The following is a 19,770-nucleotide window of genomic DNA, read 5'->3' as shown; positions in this document are numbered from 1 at the left end:
TTCGCGTGCGTTTAATGGACGAAAACTCGGGTAAGGTCCATAGGAACGTTTTCTAAAATCGAGCCACTTAGGCTTAAAAAAACATGGCCGACCCGTAGGGCCAATACAAATTTTTACTAGACCATGCCTTTAAGTAAAAAAACTATGCTCAAATCTCCAGGTTACATTTTACGTGTAAATGCATGCACATAGTTCATGTTGTTCTTTAAAAAAGGTTAGTCAAATTCAGCAGGAACCCAATAGAGCCTATGGCATGTTTTTGTGAAAAGAGATGACCAGTTGGAGGTCCTCTTTGCTGCCACAGATCTCTTGAACGTTCAGCATGCTTTTATGGGGAGCCAGTAGAGCGAGATCACGGCAGAGGTGATGCTGCCACCCCTGCTTCCAGGTGGCCAAGATCATCTGGGATGCTGCATGTTGAGCTGTGTTTATTGTGTGAATATATACGATTTTGAGACACATACCAGGCGTGCATATCCCTGTGCAGTTTTGCTATCCGCAGAGCATGCCCCTCTGCGTGTAGTTGCAGATACTGAGTGCAGCCCTGGATCAAGAATGCACTCCTTGCGGCATAGCTGCAATTAGGCCTCCACATGAGCTCACAAAAGCAGTTTAGGTGCACTTTAGTCTCCACTGTGTTTACTACTGTCAAAATCACTCCGCATGTTACACTGGCTCTGCCAGTCACTGACATTCACACAGAATCTCGACTTGGACAATATTGCCACATTTAAAACCACTTCAAAGCATTCTGTGAAATGTCTGTCATACGCGCAGTGTTTAGTAAGTAAATCATTTACTCAAAGTTGCATGACAAATTTGTGAACCGGTGCCCTGGGACGCCTGCACAGCACGTAGAAAGTGACTTGCAGCAATGCAGTCTGAAGTACAACCTCGTACATTGTTTGGATCCATATTTAGAATCTGCTGTTTGACAGAGGGGAATGTTACTGTCATAAAAATCATAGGCAGGTGTATGGGGTGATTGTCAATGAACTAGCATTCAAAACTCACTATCTTTCAGTAAACCGTAAACTCATTGAATGGGACATACTCACTAGGCAGGAATGTGATATTCTGCTCAATGCTTTAAAATTCAACTTTTGCTCAGTTTATGCTTGATTTTATACAATAAATGTTGTTATCTTTGTGTTAGTTCATCCTTTTGTGGAAAATAGCTTCCTCAGGCTACGCACTTGGCTCGCAGTGTGCGTCCCACACCAAGCTACTCAATCACTCCGCCCACCACAGCTTCGCCACACCTGATATCACTGACTCTGCCATCGCTATGCTGATCCTCTCGAGGAATAGATTCCTCAGGCTATGCACTTGGCTTACCGTGTGCGTCCCACTCCACGCTGCTCAATCACTCGGCCCACCGCAGACTCACAGACCAGGCCTCACGCAAACCAAAATCCGTGATTCGGCCATTGCCTCGCCCTCTATGATTCTCATGAGGAATAGGTTCCTCCGATTCCACACCAAGTTCACCCCACGCTTCCCTCTGTACACTACCCAGCCATTACAAACACGCACGCCGGCCAGACCCATCTGCAAGGCCATCAACTGCCCACTAATCAACACAAGATCAGTACTGGCACACGCTGCTGAAATCATTGATCTTATAATCTCCAACAACGTTGATTTGCTTGCTATCACTGAAACCTGCCTCCATCCAGCTGCAGACACAGCCATTGCCATCCCCCAGGCTAAGATGTGACAGATCCACTAAATCAGGAAACGCTGTCATCCTCCTCTTTGAAAACACCCTCACTATTAGAGTCACGCAAACCAGCGTCATCCCAAACTCGTCCATCAAGCCCAACTCAAAAGTTGTAATCCTCGGGGACCTCAACCTAGGCCTCAATGACCCAGCAGATGCACTGTCCACCAGTGTAGCCACGGCACTCAACCATGCCGGCTTTATGCAATGCTCTCTCTAGCCCACCCACGACCAAGGCCGCACCCTAGACTGGTTAAGCGACATCAATTGTAACTTTCACTCTCCCTTATCCTCCCCCTGCCCATGGTCGGACCATCACAGCATTGCCTTGAAAATCCCCCATATAGAACGCACCAGACCAGCTCACACTGGAAAACCTGAATGCATGGCCCGTTGCACAAAAAACCTCAACCCTACCAACCTTGCACCACTACTTGCTACCCTTATGCACCCCCCTCCTCAGTAACAGGCCCAGCAGCACTGGTCGACCTCTACAAGCAAACTATTGCACAAGCAGTTGACACGCTCTCCCCTCTCAAACTCAGGAAAGCCAAACCCTCACAAAAAAACACTTGGTTTACTCCTGAACTACTTGAAGCCTGTGCCAATAAGCGTGCCTTCAAGCTAGCTTGGAGAAGAAAAAACTCCCCTGCCTCCAAAGCCCTATTCGCCTCCCTCACCAAAAACTATAGAAGGTAAATCCATGCTACCAAAGCCACTAGCTACAGCTCCAGAATCAGTAACGCCTTATCCCACTCCCAGGAACTTTTCACAATTATCCGGGAGCTTGAGAGCACCCCTCCCCCCCACAGCAAGAACAGACAGTAGACAGCACCTGGTGCGAAAAAGTTCAAGATGCCCTCACTGGAAAGGTCAACTCCCTCAATGAAAAATCCTCTCCAAGCAACTTGATATTTTAACCAAACCACCATCGCCCACAGCACCCAGACCCTTACCGACCCAGACCTGCACCACGTTCAGCTTCCACCCTGTCTCAGACATGGATGTCACCAAGATCATCAAGAGCCTCAAACCATCACACTGCAACAGTGACACGTGCCCAGCTACAACTCCACTGTGCCAAGTCACTTATTCTCTTCTTCACAGCCATCATAAATGCCTCCTTCTCCACCAGCTCAGTGCCAACATCCATGGGTCCTACCGCTCCTCAAGAAACCCTCTCTCGACCCTGCCATACTGACAAACTACTGCCCCATTACTACGGTACCGTATGTCTTGAAGATCCTGGATCGTGTTGCTTATATCCAGGTTCAACAGTATCTTGAGGAAAACAATATCTTGGACACACACCAATCGGGTATCCACCCCAGATACAGAACTGAAACTGCCCTACTTGATGTGTAAATCCAAATTGATGCAATTAAAAACACTGGCAAACCTGCTTTGACTTGGTAGACCACCAAATCCTCTGCTCTCAACAGCGAACTTCTCCATCAGCTACCAATTGGATTAGGTCATTCCTAGCTGACAGACCCTCATGAGTCTTCATCGAGGAATTTTTCGCTGAACCTACTTCTGTCATCTGGGGGTCCCCCAAGGATCCTGCATTTTTCCCCCACCCTCTACAATTTTTATCCAAAACCCCTCTTTGACCCCCTTGACCTACTAGGCATATCCTACACAAACTATTCTGATGACACGCAGCTTCTTATCCCCATTTCTGGCTCATACGCTCAGGACTCAGCCACCATAAACTCTGCATACAAGGTCATACAAAATTGTATGGCTTCTCACCTACTCTGCCTACTCATCGTCGGATCCAACGTCACACTTCGCAACACTGACCCAGCATACAAGGAGTTTATCATTGATTGTAACCATATCACCACATCTTCCGCTGCCAAAACTCTTGGCGTCTAACTGGATGCCAACCTCAACCTCTCACGTCAAGTGAACTGGATCGCCTCATCGGCGTCTTACACAGCCAAACTGCTTCATGCCAGCAGGCCCTTCCGCTTCACTCCCAACCACCTAACAATTTCAAGAGCTATCACAGGAGCAAAGGTCGACTACTGAAATGCCATATTTACCAGTACTTCTGAACGCAGCCTGAACAAAACTCCAGACGATTCAGAACAATGCTCTCCGAGCGGCCATAAGTCTCTCCAAATCCGACCATATTTCCAAATCCAGGAGAGAGGCATACTGGTTGCCCATAACGGAAAGGATTAAGTTCAAAACATTGTCCTTGGTCCACAAATGTCTCCCCAACACTGCCCCAACCTACCTCTCACACTGCGTGGAGATATACTCCCCGGCTTAATCTATTAGATCAGCGAACTCTCACTTCTTGAAGATCCCCAACTTCAATCGCCCTTCAGTAGGGGGCAAGAGCTTCCCGATCGTGGCGCCAAACTCTGGAATAAACTACTGCCAGCACTCTGAAAAGAACAGGCCTATTAGACCTTCTGCAGAAACTTGAAGACTTGGCTGTTCAACTAACTTTGCTCCTCCTAAGACTCTTCCATCCACCTACTGCATTTCCCCACACCTCCTCCCTTCTCTTTTTTACCTAATGTAGCTAGCACTTAGATACACGAGGGATTTGTGTGCTGTAATAAATGCATAAATAAATAAATGTCAACCCCCTGCCAAGGGGGTGAAAGTCATTGGCACGCCGGGATTTACTGGAATGCTGATAGTTTTCAATGATTTTTCTTCCGTCGGGAGATGGGCTCAGCATGTAGTCTGTGAGCCCATCTCCCGAAGAAAGGGGAAAAAAAGAAAAATGTTGATGCGGCATAAGAAACATGGAAAAAATGTCTTCCGTCATCCGAATACATATCTAGTCCCTTTTCTATTTTATGCTGTGTGTGTGGGGGCGGTGATTGCATAATCGTGACCAGGACAGCCAGACTGTGATTGGTCAATCTGTCTTTCCCGGGTGCGAATGTTCAATATATCCTTTTATGTCTGTCCATCCCCTTTAACTAAGTGCAAGGGTTGGTGTGCAGTTTGCATTTGAGAATAATGTGGGTGTCTCACTGGTTAGAAAACCACATGAGGTGACATAAAAGACCAGGTTAAGTATGCATTCTTCCCAGGCCAAAGTGATATTTTGGCACCTTCTTTTTCTTCTGACTGGCTGAGATAATATTTCTGCAGGTTCGGATGGTGCCCTTCTATTAGTGGCACCTTATCCATCACCCTAGGATGTCCTTATTGCCCTTATTGTACAAACAGCCCATATAGCAATCATGAGTCGTTCTGTTGCATGTGTAGCTTTGACTATCAGGCACTGCTGCTTTGGTTTGATCGACAAAAGGTTGTGTTTGTAATTGAATCATGGTTTCCCCATCACAGAAAAATGTGGAACCTACACCCGCAGCATGAGGCCAGTGTACCCATCAAAGACTTTCCCCAATCACTACACCATTGTCACAGTAAGTATTTTATGCATCTACTCTTCTGGGGAGCGATATATATGGATTTGCAATGCTAGCTTGTAAATGAGACTGAATCCTTTGAATGACTGTATAAGTCATTGGGTATTCTAGCCATCAAATTACATATGCCTTTATTTGCATATTATTTTGTAGACATTCTTCGTTTTCATAGTTAAAAACAAACTAGTGAACAAAGATTTGTAGAGCAATAAAGACACTCAAGAACGTCAAAGTGAATTAAAACCTAAAAGCATTGAAATCTTACAGTAAGATGGGCATTGAAATGAATCACTTTAGGCAGTGAAGTAAACATTCTATACAAAATTTAAAGAACTTGAATACATACCCAAATGCAGATTTTGAAACCCATTTATAGTATTTCTCCATATCATTCCTTTGTATGCCACTTTCTCAAGAGATGCTTAAGTGAGTAAGTAGTTGATGAATTCTTCGATTCTGATACAACAACTGCATTTCGACTATGTTAGAACTGAATGGGTAGTCAACACCAGGTATTTAATAATCTGCGGGAAATCACTCTTGTTCACTGCTGGGAAGGTCTACACCTCATTCTGGATGATAACACAAATATAGATATGGCCATCTCTCCATCTCTGTTCTTTAGGCAAGAAATGTGCATTCAAGAAGCAAATTGATATAGCTTGCCTTTTTCTTAACACATCACCACCAAGAGGAGATATATTTCTGGTTGAAGCTGGTAAGTTTAATAGACAACCAATAAAATCACAAGAACATTTTTCGCTGAAAAAGAAAGAGCTGATGGTTGGGTGTGATTATTTTGTAAACAGCTAACACACAGGGCACATTCAGTAAATCTCTCTTAACATTAAGTTCAATTAAGTTCAATTTTCGTGTCTACGACGATTTTACTTTCACCATCAACATCATCATGTTTATGTTATTTACTCAACTACTGGAGGAGGAAGACCAATACACTTTTCACGTTTTTAGAGTTACGCCCACCACGGTTCTAAAATATTTGAAAGACCTATAATTCCAGTCTTCACATTTGGATGTAAAATTTGCTTCAAGGAAAGCATTGTACCATTTTGTCAATTTAGATTAACGTCCCAAAAAACCCAGGATTAACTGTTTATTGCTCACTGGCTTAATCCCTTTTGTAAGAAAGATTCACATAACTGCAAATAAGACCAGTGACCCGCCCGGTGTTAGTAAAACTACATTTGCCTCACGCTTTATCTAATATTACTTTTAACATCATGACTTGTTATTGCTAATGTTGCTACTGCTTTCCATGCTAATGATATTTGCACGGAAAACAGTTTGACAAAATAATTAGAAATAGCAAACTTGAGTTGCATTTGAAAATCAGACCTATCAGGCAATTGAATGAGAAGCTGGAGGAACACCAAAGGCTGATCAGGAATGCAAAAATTAGAATCACAAATTGGCTCAAGAGACATAGGTATTAATTAAATGATACGGACTAGAAGAAGGGAGTCACATGGAAAAACACTAAAGTTATTTAAGTGCTCATATCACAGGTAGAAGGTCAAAAAGAAAAGAGGTTCAGTCAGGTACTCAATTATCACTTCATATTTTAATATTTATCCAAAACATAATAAAAACACACATTATACATTCAAAAAAATATCAACATTAAAAATCATTAAATTTTAGTAATAATGTAAAATATTTGTATCAAAACCATTGATAAAAATGAGTTTTGAGGTAGCAAGTTCCTAAACCAATGCTAATGAAAATCATGCTAGTCCATTTTGAGATTAATTAATTCCATTAGAAAAAATGGAGATGCAGATGCCTATAGTATTGGTTGCAACAGCATCTCCATTTTTTCTAATGGAATTAATTAATCTCAAAATGGACTTGCATGATTTTCATTAGTATTGGTTTAGGAACTTACTAAAAATCGAAACTGAGAAGCATTTACTAAGTGTTACAATTATTACTAGATACACAAAGACCAGTAATACACTGTATACAATGGTACAGAAACAGTGGCAATTATTACTGATGGATCCAGAATTACATCAGTTTGTAGACCGTAAACCAAGGTTCACATTCATAAGAGCACCGACCCTAAAGGGTAAATTAAGCCCATCTTTTATGAAAGGCATTGTTGTCAGAAATACTAGGAGGTACAGATTAGTTGCAACCACTGAAGAATTGGTTCCACAAAGTTGGGACTTGCAGTATGTGCAAATATGCTCATACCAGCACTGATATGTTCACTGACAATTTGGGTTTGCAAGTGCACATCAACAATGTTATCAACTGTCGTTCAAAATGTGTTGTCTATGCAGTTATCTGTGAATGTGAGAAGCTGTATATTGGCAGCACAATTTGAGAGCTCTGAACATGGATCAGGGAGCACAGTCGGATTTAAGTAATCCTAACCCAAGACTACCATTAGCCAATCACTTGCAGGAATTCCACAAAATGAAATAGAAAGTAGACATGAAGTTTATTGGTCGAAAGCAGGCGGTCTGTGGTAAAAGAGGTGAGGACCAGAAACTACTGTTATGGCAGATGGAATGCAGATAAATCTACAGACTGTGAAGCATGCATGCAGTTTTGAATAAGGAACATCAAATGACTGTATTCCTATGAATGGACTGTACTGAAAATGTGGTGACAAGTATGTTATCCTATAATAACAGAACATTCCACATGTTATACTTTCTTCATCATCTTACATTTTGAGTCATTAACCAGAGAATGGGAATCAAGTGCTTAGCTATGACGCGACTGGTCTGTTTAGTAATTATGTTGAACATTCAGTGTAATGACTTTAGAGAGTTGCAGGCTTATTTTTCTTTAAATATGAAATGAGGCATATATCATGTAAAGGGGTTTACTGTGTAACCATGCCAATGCATTGTATATGCTATAATGGATAAGCATGAATTGTCAATTAATTTTATTTAGGAAAATATTGCACAACAATATATTTCATGCATTACTACACAGTAACATACAGAGGTCTTGTATCCACTGTGCAGGTGCTTTTGTTGTGTACCTACTCATAAAGACTTACCATATGCCGGAATTGGAGGTGACAATATGGAGATTTATCTGAGAATGGCTTCCAAAATATTGCTATAGTCCAGCAGGGCATGCTAAATGCATTAGATAAAGAATCATTTTACGGACGAGTATTTGCGAGCCTTTTTTGCATGTGATAGGTGGTTTCCTTAGCGTTCTTGTCTGGTGCAATGATAAGCAATCAGCAGATGCAGTTGACATTGCATGATGATATATATACATGCTAGGCACATTACCTTGCTCCAAAAGGGCTACACAAAAAATCTCAAGTGGAGTAATGCGGTTATCATAATTTTTATTTTTACATATGATGCATAATGCATCAGTTCTTTGTAATAGGACATGCAGAAGCTGTTTAATTTCCGCAGCTTTCAGCCCAGTGATGTTATACTTAACTGCTCTGTTGCGCATTGAACTTAATTGGCGTCCGCTGTGGCAACAGTGTTATGTTTAGCATGGATGTTTGCACCCAGAAATCATTTCTTCCCTAGTGATTATAACAAACAGAAGCCTAGTGTTATTTATTGAAGGGTGCATATCAATGTTTATCCATACGGCGATGGTATTCTTACACATAAATCCAATGTAGACAAAAATGACGTCACGTGTTATTGACGTATGGCTTCATTCACTCTATTTAATAGAACACAAAATGGCGTCTGCTGTGACAACATGTGGAGCGCTGAGCACGGCAGGATGCTCTTACCAAGCATTCAATACTATAGAATGAGGTAAACAGGACACCAGCTTTATTTCTTTAATGGGAGGCTGCCCCTCTTTACTTTATAGGCTGTAAGAGAATACTTTCTCAGACTTTGCGCTTTACATATACGCCTGTTATGTTTTATGTTATTGATAGAAAAGGCAACTTGGCAGTGATCATAATTAGAATTCTAATTTTTAAGCATGGTTATGGTAACGGCCACATAAAGGGGCACTTTGATCATATGCTATCAATATAAAGGGGTGCTTATTGCGAATATTGCACTGTCTGGGAATGTTATAGGAAACCACTGTGTTTTGGGACATCTAATAACAATAAATCCACTTTTTGGTCGTGATGTTGGGATCGATTATGTTTCAATTATTGTGGCATTGGACTAATTAAGCAATATGACCCGAGCGGCGGGGGAATTACCGACTCAGGTAATGCCCCCGCTGCTCGGGTCATATTATATTAGTATCCCGGCCCGCAAAATATGCGTGACCGGGGCACTAAAAGCATTTCATTTTTTTCTGTCCTGAAACGCTGTGGCGTTTCAGGACAGAAAAAAAAACAACCAAGAAAATGGCCGCTGGGAAAGGGAAAACGGGAGTCTGTTTTCTCTTTCCATGGCGGCCTTCGGGAGCGGATGTGCTGGGAACACAAGTGTTCCCATCGCGTCCGCTCCCGAAAAAAAAAAGAAGCAGAAGGAAAGTGGGGTTGGGAGGGCAGGAGTAAGGGGAAGGGGGTAGAGAAAAAAAAAAAAACGCACCTGCGTCCCTGGCAGGAGACGATGGAAGCCTCCAGCGGTGTGGAGGCGTGGAGTCTCCACACTGCTGGAGGCTGCCATCGTCCCCCACCAGGGATGCGGGAGCAAGAGGGTAAGTGGGGTGGGGTATGGAGAAGGGAGGGAAGGGGGAAAAAAAGCTTACCGGAGTCCCCAGCGGGGGGCAAAGGCAGCCTCTCAGCCGTGGGGAGGCTCGGAGCAGGGATGGCTCCGCTTTGAGCCACCTCATTGGCTGAGGGGCTGCCACGCCCCCCGCAGAGGACAAGGCCGCTGGAGTCCCAGTTGAGAATCAAAGGATTCTCGGCCGGGTAAGGACCCAGCGAGAGCCAATCAGAATGCGTGTTGCATTCTGCTTGACTCTCTCCTGGTACTAATGCTTTTTATGACACTTATCCGCACTGTGTTTATCTTTCTTTTTTTTTCTCTTCTTTCCTTTTTTTGTTGTTGGTCTGTTTATACAGATCATTTTTCTATCTCTTATCTTCTAAGGGATTGTTTGAATTTATCATGTGTGGATTTTCCAATTGTTTATTGATCTATGCTCAGATGACATGTCTGCTAGATAGGTTTGCCATTGTATAGCCATGAAGAGGAGCCAGAAAAGGTCAAAACAAGTGTCGGCTAAGGCATAATAAAATTATTGAGGGCAATGGATTGATCATATGGCACAAGCGCAGTTTGAGTGGTTTTATTCTGTAATAGTAGTTAATCTAGTTTGAGGTTGGGACTTAACCTCATATACACCTTGGCACGCAGTGGTCCATCAGCATAATATTAGTCTGTTAAACTAGAGTAACTTTATTAAGATTAAGCTGACCTAGATGCACTAAATGCTCTACCTGGAACGCTCTCTTCCTAAATACTCTCCCTCCCGAGCCCTCCGCTCGTCTTCCTCTAACTCTCTGCAGTTGAGCCGCTTCTCCAAGCAGAGACTCGGGGGGAGATCTTTATCTACTGCAGGCGCCTCCTTCTGGAACAGCCTCCCTGCCTCTCTGTCTTGAGTAGGATCCCCTTAAGTTCTGGAAACTCCTCAAGACTTTCCTCTTCGCCTACTCCTTCTCTCTCCCTCTCCCCTGCTAATTACCTGTTTCTGCTCTCTCGCTCTCTCTCCTTTACTTCTGCTCAGTTTCACTGACTGGCTGCTTGGTGTACCTTCAGAGCCTCACAGGACCCAAGCTATCCTCACCAGTCTCCTGCACTTGCCGCAGCACTACTGCACTTTGGGTATGACTCATGAGTGGTATCTCTCTGCACTTAACCTATGTGCTGACGGGACAGGGGGCACTTGGTCCCTAATGCCCCCCCATGTACTTCCTGTTCTGTTCACCTGCATGATCTGAATGTACCATGCCTAGTAACATTGTTTGTCTTGTCTTCCCTATGTCTTCCCCTCCAATGCATGGCTGCACTTTGAAACACTTGTGTATTAGCGCATAATAAATAACCAGTCAATCAAACAATCAAACGCCTTGTTCGGCCAATTGCTGTACATATTTATTAAACCACCACAGCTGGAGAAGGATTTCAAAAACAGCCCTGTGAGCTTGAACTGGTTGAAAAGGTTCTCAGCCCTGCCCACTGCTAGCACACCCTTTATACAAAAAAACATTGATTACATTCTGGAGCATGTCAAACAAGCTGATTGGTGTAAATATCCATAGTGCCCCATATATATTGGTGTAATCACGATGGCTAACATATTTCATGAAACCAAAACCCACACCATCCACTTCTGAAATCACAATCTTGAAATCTCCCTCCCCTCAATGAGATTACCATATGCTGACCGAAGAAAAAGGTAGTTAACGTGTTGACAGGCAAATATACAAAATAGCTGCGGCTATGAGTTTTAACTAAATTCTCTTTATTTTGAAGATAACGTGAGACATGGCCTGGCTCCAAGGCTAAATAGGCACTAGAACATCATCCCATCGCTCCCTGATTGGTTCTCCTCATTCTTCTAGCTCCTACACTCACCTCCCTCCACGCGCCTGGTGCCAGCTCGGCTTGGAAAAAAACCATGCACCGCCGTTGCTGGAAAGTCATTCCTGCTATTGTTTATTCATTTTGGGCCTCCTAATCTTGGTTGAGCTTCCAGGTGCCTGCCACAGTGGCCTTCGAAGTATCGCACGAAATAAGGCTTACGCTGCCATCACATTTTATCCTAACCTTAGAAATTAGACCTGCATTCTTTTAATATGGGCAAGCTAGGAGACTGCCTTTCCCAATTGTGACCTATAAAACATGGCTTAACTCTGTAAATATCAACAATAACCAAAACTGTATGAGCATACGTGCTAAAAAAAAACCTGCACACATATGCTCTAGAGAATAAAATCAAAACCCAATGATTGCTACATGGTTGACTATGCTTTTCAATCACTGTGCTCTCACCGTGATCTATATTTTGGATACTACATCCATCTCTTTTCATATCTTGTACCAATTTCAGGCATTCATGCAATTATGTTAAGTAAACAAATGCCACCCGATGTGCAATTATTTGAACTGATTCCATCTCTACACTGGCACTGTTAATCGCCCTAGCAAGAGATTAGAACCATAGAACCCTCTCCTGATGGCCACCACTACAATCTGTCCTTTACCAAGTAATGTTCTGAGGCTGATGACCAGTTGAGAATAGGCAAGGGTGGAAGATTCAAAATATGCCCTGTTGGTCAAAATGAGGGAAGCTTAGCAGCACTCCAGAGGGATAGAAGAAGGCCAGGGCAGTTGGAATGGTTTTAAAGCAGACCCATCCTCCGTCCCGTAAAGGAGAAACTACAATCTCATGACGAGGAGGAGGAAGAGTGAGAGACTCCATTTCAGATGCCCATGGGCATGGTGTAAACCCAGAGTCCTGAAAGACAGAACCCCCTACAACCCTCTGAGCAGCCATTGAAGATCTGCTGAAGGCCGTCGTTGAGGGACAACTGACCATGAATCTGCAACATCAAGAGACTTTGACAGCCGTTCATGGAGCCCTTGTGGAGAGACAGTCATCCTTTGGTACTACCACAGTGCTTCAGAAGCTGTGGATTGATGAAGACCTGCAAGCCTTCTTTGTGATCTACAAGAGGGCAGCCGAGATGGCCGGCTGGCCCAAGGACCATTGGACTCCCTATCTAGCACCACTACGTATGGGCTTTGTAGGCCCTGGACCCCAAGGAAGTACCTTGTATGATGAGATAATAGCGGGGTATTCTGAAACATATGGGACATGACCAGAAAACTATTAAATTACGCTGAGAAACATGAGTTTATGCCCCGGAGAGACGCCTAGACAGCTGTCTTGCCGTATCTGAAATCTGATGAACAAATAGTTGGGGCTGAAGATCTATGAGGAAGCTAAAGAGATGTGGATAGTGGAGCAATTCAGCAATTCTGCCTCCTACAGAAAGTGGTGAACCAACTCCATGAACCCTCCCAGTAAGAGGCCATTCAAACGGCAAATGCCTACCAGCAAGCCATGGCGCAGCAAGAGCCCTTCATGGGTTCTTGGAAACCAGGCGAGGCAAAATCATTTCCACTTTTTAAAGAAGGTAGTCTTACAGATCAGGTGTCGCGCCCATCCCAAAAAGCTACTGAGAATAAAAAGACAGACAGACTTCTCCCTCCAAGGAGATCACTTAAGACCCAATAGCCCTTGTGTGATCACCTGGCTGGAGGTGGGATTATGCTGCTATGTCTGTGGATAACATGACTATATTACCAGGTTCTGCCAAGAACAACGGAGAGGAGAGACAATGGTCTATTACAAACTGAGCCCAAGGAAGATTATTTTACAGAGGAGTGCCCAGATCCAGAGAGAGAAGAAGACAAGCATGGGTGCCTCTCCCATCTGTTCCCTGAAGAGATGGAAACATCTAGGAAGGATTGCCATCTAGTAAGGGTGTAGAAGCCCAGGCTTTTTAAAATGTGTATTCATAATAATGAAATGATGCAGGTAATCCATTTCAGAATGGGTCATCTTCTTAACAGACCCTCATTTCAGAAAGCTCCATGCCAAAAGCACACTTAACATATGTGCAATGCTGCACAAGTCTCAATCTGCAGCTCCTGCTCTGCTGTGGCACAGAGCAGGTTGAAAGGGTGCATGGAGCCAGTTTGACAGCTACTATGACACCAATGTCACTGCAGACAGAGGCTTCATTTAAAACCTACACCTCTGATCCAGAACCATGATAATTGTGAAGACTATCAGTCTGGTAGCAGAGTAATATCTAAGAATAAACCATACCTGGGTTTTGGTAGGGTGACAGTTGGACACACAATTATTAAAGCCACATTTGAATTGTATCATACTCCTGTCATTCTGTGAGCTCAGCATGGACTGGTTGTCGAGGTGCACTCATATGTCACAAGATGGAAATAAGTAAATTAAATAAATTGAGCTAATAACCAAAGAATTCTAGGTGCTTACCTATTAGATTTGTGCTACCAGATCAAACGCACATTGGAAAACAAACAAGGTGTCTTGGTAACACGCTGAGATACACATAGGTGCACAACTGGTACAATCAATGAGATTGCAAATATATTTTTTCTTAATTAATAATGAATCATGTAAGAATAAATGACTGATTCTTAAAACATAAATATATAATTTTATTATTTAGCAGATCAAATCAATTCATAATTGCCAGTGTAGGCAATACCACAAAGTAAGAATTCACATAAGAAAAACTGTTCACGATCACAGTGGTTCATAACTAAATGAATCGGTGTACTTTGAAAATATAATTAATAATCAACTTTAATTCTTAATTTGACTTCATATATATGTCACGATATCTGGATCAGGAGTCTGTTATAGATGCTTATCTTAATATGCTCCACTAGTCTATTTCTACGCGTTTCGGGCTACTTGCCCTTCTTCAGGTATTGATATCGTTGTAAGTCTTCCTATTCGGTTAATACAAATAAATCAGAGTGTAAGTATTTATTGTTGATACTATATATAATGTATTATATCAAAACAAATCAAAAATAGGAATCTTTATATAGTTCCATACACTAACTTGTGTCTTCTACAATGATCAATCAGAAATATACGATGTTAGCTGTCAGGTGCATGAATAACACTCCTAAAATAAAATCAAAGTAAGGGAAATAAGCTTCAGAGATTGGACCTCGGAATACCATACTTCACTCAAATATACTAACAGTACTAAACAGAAGATCTGAGGCGGGACATTTTGCTGTAAGGCGATGTGTTCCGCACGATAAACAGATCTTCAAAAGTACGAGAAATACATGTGATTGTTGATTAATCATCACTAATTAACAAGGGCCCACCTCTGGGTGTCTGTTCTGTTTAAGTCGGACAATCCTCAAAGGGATGTGCTCTGTTGACAGAGCGCTCTATATGTTGAAGTTCTTCCATTGTGAAAGAGATATACATATAGTCATCACATCTCTGGGTAATGTAGTTGTTTAATAATCATTTTGAAACGATGGAAAGGCATACCTGCAGGTAACTATGTTGGTTCCCTCCTGTTTAGCGTTTTTTTTTGTAGAGTAAAGCGTGGATGGTTACGAGTTCGAACCTTCTAATATTCGCTGTTCAGCGTTTCTGGTCCCTTCAAAAAGCGACAGACTCGTTTTTCTGTCCAATCCGAAATTGACCGTTGTCACGTACTGCAGATCAAGAATTACACAGTGCGTTTAGGGTAATCGTTATATTTATCCTAGCGTTCCGTATTTATCATTTTTCTAAATACATACTTATAAGTCAAAAAGGAAACTCTTCTGTCCGGGACACCGGTAAGCTGCACTCCTTCCTGTTCCACCGCATGGAGGCAAAACCAATCCGCTCGCTCTGTGTGGTTTTTCAATAACTAGACCTTTCTCAAGGTTTCTTACAAGACACCTTCTCTGTAAGAGAAATGGCGGCTGGTCTGTCCGTAAGGGTATTGAATTACCAGACTACATTACTGGCGGCCATCTTGGAATAAAAAATGGCGGTGCCGGTTTTCAGGAATCTATAGTCTCTAAAGGTTGGTCTTCACAACTTTATATATGAGAACACCATTTGTAATCAGGTTTGGTAACAGGTGGAATATTAATTTCCAGAATATGTTCGCCCTATGCTGAACTTACTGAAGGTTGTTCAAAGGTTCGAGCAGTATCTTATGACTCAATGATCCATATATCAGTAACATCACCCAGTCTGACCAAGGTATTTGCCAATGATTAAAAGTTACCTAAGTTCTTAAGGATAACAGTTGCGCTTCCGCATTTTATACAGGTATTCTTCAAAAACAGAATCAGTTTCAAGCATGTTTCTTAAATCACAGCTGTTCAACTACAACGTGGTTATCATTCAAAACCACGTGACAATCCTTCATCCTTGTACTGAAATAGTAATGCATTACAACCACATATAGGGATGTATTATATACAGATTAATATTCTTTAAAGCTTCACAAACTTCCCAAGCCTATAGGTATTAAATTTTACAACATGTCAGATCACAAACAATATATACAAGATCATAACAGACAATGTCACAGATCACAAGAAACAGTACAAGTTCCATTCAAGGTTCATCCCCCTAGGATACATAGAGTCCAAATGTTCAATCCAATATGTCTCTCTTTGCTGCAAGAGTCTCTGGAGGTTACCTCCTTGTCTAGGTAATACCACATGTTCAAGAATAACAAATTGTAATTGGGCCACACAGTGTTTGAGATCTTTAAAATGTTGTGCAACCGGGGATTTAACCGAACCTGTCCTTACATTGGATTTATGTTCAACCCATCTCTGTTTGGCTTTTCAACCCGTGAGGCCTAAATAATACAGTACGCACAGACATCTTATGCCATATATGACACTCTTTGTATCACATGTTGAGGTATGTCGAAGAGAAATCTTATTACCATTATGTGGATGGTGTATGTAATTGCCTCTAATGATGTTGTGACAGCAGTTACAGTTATTACAGGGTAAAGTACCCTTAAACAAAATCGATTTCACTTTTTGGTAACCAAAATCTGATTTAGTTAGATGGTCGCTTATAGATTTACTTTTACTGTATGCAAACAAAGGTACTGTTGGAAAAAGTTGTTGCAGCTTTGGATCCATGGTTGGAGTTTCCCAATTCTTCTTAATGATTTTCTTAATCTGTTGGCTTTGTTGAGAATACGTGGTTACAAATAACAACTTCTCCTCTTCAGTTTTTCTGTTTGTTTGCAAGGTATTTGATCTTGACATCCCCTTCGTAAGGTCCTGTTCAATTCGTATTGGATCATATCCTCTCAGAAGGAATTTCTTTGTAAGTTCATTTGCCTTCCTATCAAATTCATCTTCTTCGGATACTATCCTCCTGTATCTCAGCAACTGGCTCAATGGTATACTTTTAACTGTTCTTCTCGGATGGAAGCTTGATGCCAAGAGTAAACTGTTTCTATCGGTTTGTTTCGTATAGATGGTGGTTGCCAATCTGTTTTCTTCCAGGGACACCAGGACGTCCAGAAATTCTAAAGATGTTGTGCTGATCTTGTGTGTAAATTGAATCCTTGATGTCAGAGTATTCATGTAGTCGAAAAAGTTTTGTAACTCCAATTCAGTACCTGACCAGATGCCAAAAAGGTTGTCGATGTATCTGACATCAAATTTCAAATGCTTTTTCCATAATGGGTTGTTGAGTACTTTCATCTCTTCCAAATATCTCATGTAGATGTTAGCGTAACTTGGGGCCATCGCGGCACCCATAGAAGTACCAGAGATTTGAATATAGTATTGGTCTTCAAACATGAAAAAGTTATTGTTGAGTACAATTTTAAGTAGCTGTATTACGAATAATTTGTCGCTACCTATTTCTTCTCGATTCTTCAAAAGTGCCCATTCCATTGCTTCAATTCCAGACTGATGTGTAATATTGGTGTACAAGCTAGTGACATCCATCGAAATAAGTATATCTACATTCGGTACAAAGTCAACTGTTCAAGTTTAGATAGAAAATGATTTGTATCTTTAACTTATGAGGTAGCTTGTTGAGCTAATGGTTGAATAATCTCTGTGAGCCAGCTATGGAAGGCTATGTGGATTTGTAGCCAGACTGCCTGTCTCTGCTTCAGCAAGCAAGACAATGGGCAGGAAGGCTGTCTCTTTCATCCTCTGGGAGGATGGTAACACCGCTCTCCAGCCCTGGAATCTCTCAGTGGAAGCGCTCCTGGGAACCTTGCTTCAAAGAGGCACACCCATAACAAAAGGGCCAGTTTCACACCATGGCATTGCATACAAAAGGACCTTTGAAGCAGCAGACTTGAAAAGGGGGGAGTTAGAATAGTCAGGCAGAGCATAAGGGACAGGATTCTCTTTGCTTCCTGTCTCCTCCACTTCCTGCAAAGCAGAGCACTTTGAGTATGATGCATGAAGGTAAATGTCATGTGTCACATTGACAGGGATTGGACCACTTAAAGCAGACTATTTTATATATTTATTTTATTTATTTGAATTTGTATAGCGCACATCTGCCCGTGGGCATCATGGCGCTGTTACAGTATGCTCACTTGGTACAGGAATACATTACAGCAGGTAAGTACATTAATACATTACACACAGTAAATATGTACAGGAAAGGTGGTGAGACGGATTAGTTTAACAGAAGGGTTTTCAACTGTTTGCAGAATGTAGTGCAGGATTTTTTGTTTCTTAATGCAGTGGGTAGAGCGTTCCAGCTTTTTGGTGCTAAGTGTTGGAAGCTGGACCCGCCGGCTTTGCTTCTTTTGAAAGTGGGTACATAGATATGGTTGGTCAGATGGGATCTATCTTTTATCCAATCCCATGTGACCATCTTCCTTTATAAGGAAGGGATCTGCCACTCCTTCTCTTATTCTTTTTGGACCTTCGAGACAAGAAGAACTAATTTGAACGATGTTGCAAGAGCAATTCTAACCCAAGTCCTCCAGTTGTGAATTGAAGGCAGGTGTTGCAAGGCAGAGGCATGATCTGTCCTCTATTCATCCCAATCATCCCAAGGAGGCTATTGCTGTTGGACCAAGACCTACACTCTGTCAGCTGCACTGATACCCAGGCACCTGGTAGGTGAAAGACTCCTGCACAGGCCAGGTAGCCTCCCCGCCTAGGACTGAAGAGGCAATTGCCCTATCTTGTTATTGAGTTCATGAATTGGGACACACATTACCAGAGAAACCAATGCAGCATGATTCCTGTTCTCTGCCTCTTTGAACCATCATTGAGCCAGTGTCAACTGCGTTCAAACACATTCAAACTATTCATGAGCAACAATGCATCCTTTGGCACTCGCATCGAACCTTGAACCACTGTGTTGCTGCAACAATCCAATTTGTCACTGATTTGCACTGGGAGGGCATAGAAACTGCCCACTTGACCAAGCAGCTCACTTCTACGCAAGTCATGGAACCACCACGCGCTAGAATAGCACCTCAAATCACCAGGATATTCACATCAAACCAACCCAGATCTCGACTTGTACAGCTGGGAACATCGTTTTGTCTGACGACTTGACCCAACAGTACCCATTGCATTAAACCGGCTCACCCATTGAACCTAACCTGGTGGACAATTCGAACTGACTGTTCTATTGCCCCATCAAACTCCATGGAGCTTCACATCAAATCAGGTATCGTTACTATCGCTACATTGGAACCCGTTTCGACCCACAGGAACACTGCTGAGAAAACCAGATCAATGCAATGAAATGACCAAGAAGGGACTAAGCCATCCTTTTGCACCGTTTTCCTCAAAAGACATATATTTTTAACAGTGACATTGTTGCAATTCCTTGCTTTACCTCTGCTATATTTCCCAGAGAGCTTTCATCTTCCCCAAAGGTGGTTGAGAGGGACACCTGTTTGCTCCTCCCAGTATGACTATAACTGTGTATGCAGATTGGTGCCTCTTACTCTGACCTGTGGCCTTTCAGAATCTGTCCCAGCAAGGTCCCTATTATTAATCTTTCAGCTACTTCCCGAGAGGCTTGGCAACTTGAAGAACCTGGTTTCTTGATGTAAAAGACTACAGCTACTAGCATGCACCAGACTCCTTGGATGAACTCTCAGGAAGCAACACAGATCAATAGGAAAAATCAAATGCCTCAAGTGCCAGAATGCAC

General features: G+C 42.3%; 1 protein-coding gene across 1 annotated transcript in view; it reads left to right on the top strand.

The window, feature by feature from the left end:
• The window catches only part of ENPP1 (ectonucleotide pyrophosphatase/phosphodiesterase 1), a 594,855-nt gene that overhangs the window by 247,334 nt on the left and 327,751 nt on the right, over positions 1 to 19,770 (top strand). The window contains exon 7 of the mRNA XM_069606684.1: positions 5,048 to 5,127. Within this exon, the coding sequence (XP_069462785.1) occupies positions 5,048 to 5,127 (80 nt within the window). The remainder of the gene's footprint in view (positions 1 to 5,047; positions 5,128 to 19,770) is intronic.

Source organism: Ambystoma mexicanum, chromosome 4p (assembly GCF_040938575.1).
Source record: "Ambystoma mexicanum isolate Mex_15411 chromosome 4p, UKY_AmexF1_1, whole genome shotgun sequence".
In the NCBI taxonomy this organism is placed as follows: domain Eukaryota; kingdom Metazoa; phylum Chordata; class Amphibia; order Caudata; family Ambystomatidae; genus Ambystoma; species Ambystoma mexicanum.
This window is presented reverse-complemented; position numbering and strand designations above follow the sequence as displayed.